At 41.5% G+C, this 5,712-nt stretch overlaps 1 protein-coding gene across 1 annotated transcript; it reads left to right on the forward strand.

The window, feature by feature from the left end:
* The first annotated feature begins 920 nt into the window (after positions 1 to 920).
* LOC148880983 (protein IQ-DOMAIN 21-like) lies at positions 921 to 5,194 on the forward strand. Its single transcript, XM_088963171.1, is given in 6 exon segments — positions 921 to 1,186; positions 1,346 to 1,465; positions 2,979 to 3,253; positions 3,255 to 3,270; positions 3,403 to 3,804; positions 4,038 to 5,194. Coding segments are annotated over 5 exon segments (1,332 nt in total). The 5' UTR covers positions 921 to 1,186; positions 1,346 to 1,390; the 3' UTR covers positions 4,602 to 5,194.
* The last annotated feature ends 518 nt before the right edge of the window (positions 5,195 to 5,712 follow it).

The raw sequence follows: 5,712 nt of genomic DNA on the forward strand, positions 1-5,712 counted from the left end.
TAAAGCCTTGCAATTGCATATCCTACCTAATTAAACCATCTTTTTCCCTCTTTGTACCGAAAGAAGAACCCAGAGCCCTTTATAGCCGTTGGATCATAGACATTGGTTCCAGGTTAAGCATTTAATCTTTAAGTTATAAACCAGGAAAGGCATATTTTATGTGGTGGTGCTTGATGACCTTGACTAGACGGCTCCAAGAAATTGACCAGGGGCTATAAGTGATTTGTTACAACAACCGATATCCCATGACGATAATTAGAATAAGTGGTTTATTACAAGTTATAAACCAAAGAAATACACTGGTAAAAGTAGTAATAAATGATTTGTATATTCATAATTTAACAGTAATAGATATATTATTAAATAGAATGGATTATTAACAAAGGAGGATTTATGAAGTTGATTGCATATAGTTAAGATAAGGCATGGATGTTGTGATGACACCGCTTAAAGAAATTGATTATACTCAACTTGATGTACCTGCTATTTTGTTTCTTATTTTTTTGGTGAATTTAGAGTTCAAGCCCACCACTCAAGGATATTTCTTAGTTTTTTGGGGTTTATTTACTGATTCAATACCCCTCTTGAAGAAGAAAGTATACGTACTTGTTCTTACAAAGATTAATTGGAATTATGAAATCAATATGATATAGTATTGTGCATGTAACTAAGGCATTTCGGTTTATGATTTCCTTAGGATTGCATTTTATTGTTCAGTTGTATCGATGTTGGAAGAAAGCATATCTGCGAAAAGCCTACCTCGTAAGCCCGGCTCGAACACAATGCCGGAAGCCGAGAGGAGCTCGAATTACACGTGTCACACGGTTAGAGGACAGAGCCAACTGTGCGTGGCATGAGTTTAAAGTACCCCCCGTGGGAGCGATAAATAAAAAGAGCGACCGCGCGGCTTTGCTGTTTGTAGTTACTACTACCCCCCGTTTCCCTTCTCTGCCTCTCTGCAGTCTCTGTCTCTTAATTTGTTTTCTGATCGTAATGGTGGACGGTCCGGACTGTCCAACTCTGAGGGCTTGCATCGAAACTGGAATTCCTCCCAAGTATCTATACTTCTCCAGCATTTCTATCTCTCTTTTCTCTGCCTGAGTGCCTGTGAAGGAGGAAGGTTTGAAGTTACAAATGAAACGATCAGCAACAAGTTCTGTGTGGATTTATAGATTATGATATTGAGGTTTGTTGGTTGGATCGCTTGTTTTAAGTTTCAACTTTATTTCTTGGGTTTAACGTTATAGCTAGTTATAAATTACCAACAAGTTTGGAGGACACAGAGACAGGGGTGGCCTTTCTTGCTCTCTGTTGGCAAATTCTGTTATATGAATCGTTGGTGCAGATAATCTGAGCGAGAAACCTGTTGTTGATTTGGTAGTCGGAGGAAATGGGGAAGAAGGGAAGTTGGATCACGACGGTGAAGAAAGTATTTAGATCATCTTCCAAAGATTTGGACAAGAAGGTAATTTTAATCATACAAAATAGGCGTAGCTTGGGCATAGAAAAAACTTAAGTAAACAGATCTGTTTTTAGTTATTATTTGCATTATTATGGAAATTAGAAATTAAAAATCGTTCATTTTATATTTATTTGAAATTCCATGTTTGTTGAGGCTATGGCAATTCATTTATTAATTAGCATTAATTAATTTCTGTATTGTATTTACAAATCTAACTATTGTTGATTTTTTATGATACGGGTTTCTTTGGAATCGTTAGGATGGTTAAGTTTTGCTACATTGGATCATCGTGTTAATACTCATCATTTGTTTTCTAAATAGTTTTTACCATGCAATTGTGTTTTGGTTGGAGTTGATTACCATGAGTGAGTTTTCTTTTTTTAAAGTATTGATGAGTTATAATATGAGAGAGAGAGAGAGAGATTATAGACTAATTCGGGACCTGTTTTCTTATAGAAGAATTGATGATTTACATCAATTGGGACCCTTTTGTGTGAGTGACTCCACAGCGCCAAGTGGCCATTTTTCCTACAATGGATATTTCTGTCTCAGTGCACTTTGGATTGACAGGAATATGTGATTCCATTTTCCAAGTGAAATTGACAAAAAACGCCTTGTCAACATCCTAATTCCTGAATCCTGACAAAATGAACTCACGGGGAAACATATACAACATTTGGAAAAGAAAAGAAAAAAAAAAACATTGAAAAACTATAGAGGAAACTGGACGGTTTGGACGTTGGAGTTGAGCATTAATAATTGTGTCATCCGCGGTCTGACGTGGCCAAATGGTTGGCCTCGTGGCAGATCAGAGCTGTTGACATGGAATCGCGTGCTCTGAAGTCTGAATGGACCACCCTCAAAATTTGTTCAGGCTTCATGTCACTAGGAGATTAGACTTGTATACAGTATTCAGATGTACCATGTAAATTAATCGTTGTCGACGTCGCTGGCGAAAACCTCTTAAAAGGTTTAGAAACAGTATTCATGTAGCCGACCCTTTAAAAAAAGGTTTAGATGGTGATGACGACGACGACTATGATTTCGGATCAACGTCCAATGGGTAGATAAGTGGACTCTTCTCTCTCGATCGATCTGGATGAGGGATGTGATTGTTCAACTGGGCGAACTAACTGATAACAGAAACTGTCAATGCCAGCGAAACTCGCACCAGTAACACGTTAAATCGGGGGGACTACAATGGTATAGAATTATTACATGGTCCCCGATGAATGCGATCCGTCGTCGTCTTATTCATCATCGCCAAGCTACACGGTCTGGTTCACGACATAAATAGTCCAACATGCTGGCTCGTGACCCTTGCTTTCTCACATTGTCGGTCTTCTTTCTTCATTCATCTTCCTCATGTGCCTGATTATGTTACTTCCCCATCATACTCCAGTGTGGATGAACTTGGACGAATTAAATTTCTTTTCGCAATCTGACGGAACTGACCTTTTTTGTTTTTCTCATATTACCAACATAATAAGCTTGGTTTATACTTTTTTTTTTCCAGAAGGAAAATGTGAACAACTGGAAACATGAGACAGCGTTGCCAGATACTATGTCTTTTGAAAATTTCCCGGCTGAAACTTCCGCTGACGGTACCAACGATGAAAGCATAGCGCAGTCTCCCATCGCTGAGGATAGGAATCATGCAATTGCAGTTGCTGTGGCCACCGCTACAGCGGCTGAGGCTGCAGTTGCAGCAGCTCAAGCTGCTGCCAAAGTTGTACGGTTGGTCGGTTACGGCCGTCACTCCAAGGAGGAAAGGGCTGCCACCCTCATACAATTATAGAGGATACCTTGTAAGTGATGTCTCCCCCCGGTCACCTCCCACAACCACAAACCCATCTTGGCCTTTATGGCCTGGACGTGAAGCCAAAGCAAGTATAAAATAAAGGGCGTTAATTCACAATTTGTATGTATGTACTATGTAGGCCCGGCGAGCGTTGCGCGCGTTGAAGGGGCTAGTGAGGCTGCAGGCCTTAGTGCGAGGTCATAATGTCCGCAAACAGGCCCAGATAACCATGCGGTGCATGCAAGCCTTGGTGCGTGTGCAAGCGAGAGTAAGGGCACGCCGACTCCAATTGGCCCACGAAAAGCTCCAAAAAAGGGTTGAGGAACAACCACCACCAAGAAATCGACGGCGACGAGGACTTGGGTTGGGCCTCCAGGAAGAAGAAATTCCAGGGACGAAGAGCCTGCAACCCAAGAATTTTACAATGGAGAACTGGGATGGAAGGCAGCAAAGCTTGGAGGCTACCAAGGAGAACTCTCAGCGGAAACATGATGCCATGATCAGGAGAGAGAGAGCCCTTGCTTACGCTTTTACCTACCAGGTTTGTTTGTTAGTTCCTTTTTAATCTGTTGGTTGATCAATCATTCAACCATCTATAACTTTTCAAGTGCACGCCATACATAGAATCCGTAATTTATAAGCCATCTCTGTCTCTGTTTCAATCGATCAATCCCCATGGCTCAATCTGAAAATAACCTTGTTTTCCTTGTCATCATATCGCATACATCAAAACGAACCATTACATTGTTCTTTTCTTTGGCATGGACTGGACAGCAACAACATCATCTCTTGCAGTCAGAACCAAATGCTAACAACGCTGGCTTGTATTCTAAGGAGATTGAAAATCCACAATGGGGGTGGAACTGGCTAGAGCGTTGGATGGCATCACAGCCATGGAACACACAGCATTTGTCCACACTAGAGAGCTCCCATGTTACTCTCATTAACACAGATGACATGTCCGAGAAGACGGTCGAGATGGACACGGTAACACCACCGCGATCTGACCCTGCCACTTATTACTCGACCCGGCAGCAACATCGACAGACGGGCTTTGATGGTGTGCCTAGTTACATGGCAACGACCCAGTCGTCAAAAGCCAAAGCGCGAAGTCAAGCTTCAGCGAAGCAGCGCATCCCAACTGGGTTGCAGTGGAATTCATCGACAAGGGGGGGATCAGTACCTGCGTCGGCATGCGACTCCACAAGTTCTGGTGGTGGAACCGCAGTCTATCAAGTACCAAGGAGTCCGAGCCCAAAAGGTAATGGTGCACACATGCTTTCCTTCAAGAGATACGGGGGTTATAGCCCGGACTCGACTGGTTTTGAATTGCGATGAGCCAGATGCCACCTTTACATGACTTCGGGAGCGGATGATGGATAGGCTGTGGTTCCAAAATTCAAGAAACTCTGTCATATCGTGTGATACCTTGCAAACTTTGACGACATTTTAAGAAGTGTGTCTGTCTTTAGTCTCTTTACTTACCTGAAAAAAACATAAGTGTCTGTCTATTCTGTAGTCTATACTTCAGTACTGAGGCACTCTGGCACTAAAGGATTTAGGAGCCTTCATTTCATCACTCATCAGCTTGTTGGAGAAACTTGAAATAATCATCAGCTTCGACTGACAACATGAGTGACGTGATGAAATTCTTTCCACTGGCCGATGGTTTTCTTCCGTCAAAAGTGAAGACTCCTTTTTTCTTCTTCAGCAACGTTGGAAACTTGGAAATAGCTGTACTTGGCACTTGTATAAAGTTGGGTTCTGGTTTTGATGGGCTCTACTTACCGTATATGGGCTTCGATTTGGATCTTATTAGAGTTGAGAACAATAAGTGGGCTGGTATTCTTAATGGACCCTTCATATGTTGTGCTTGATTACTCTGAATCATTACCTCCAATGAATAATAAGACCACATCTTTCATCCATAATCTACTGCATAAGAACTCCTGCATAATAAATGGTAATCCCACTCGCTCGTTGCAGATGATTATCTTTGTAGAATCGTTTATTAGAAAATAACCCATTTTCCCTATAATCTGCTTAGATTTATACAATTTTACAATATGAGATGGGCCAGCTATGTGACCAGTGTTCTGACTTCTAAGGTGGAGTTGAACTCCTTTTTGTCTATGGTGGACAATAAAGCCATGTCATGTTATGAGGAAGCTTACAAGTTACCTCACACATGAAGAAATGGCTTTCTTATCCACCAAGGAGATGAGCCTTTGTTCTCTTTTATTCGTTTTTCGTGAAATGAAGCGGGAAAGTTTGGTCAATGGGAGCCACTTACTCATATTCGGATTTCAAGAATAAGTGGGACCTATGGTAAATTTTATTTTTCGGGGTATCACATATAAATGATACCTGATGAAGGAAGATTTGGTTCGACCTTACAGTTACACACATGTGGCAAAGGCAACAGCTCGACACAAAAACACGCCTAAGG

The sequence above is a fragment of the Nelumbo lutea genome, chromosome 1 (assembly GCF_056320005.1).
Source record: "Nelumbo lutea isolate HS-2025 chromosome 1, American lotus-T2T, whole genome shotgun sequence".
Lineage (NCBI taxonomy): Eukaryota > Viridiplantae > Streptophyta > Magnoliopsida > Proteales > Nelumbonaceae > Nelumbo > Nelumbo lutea.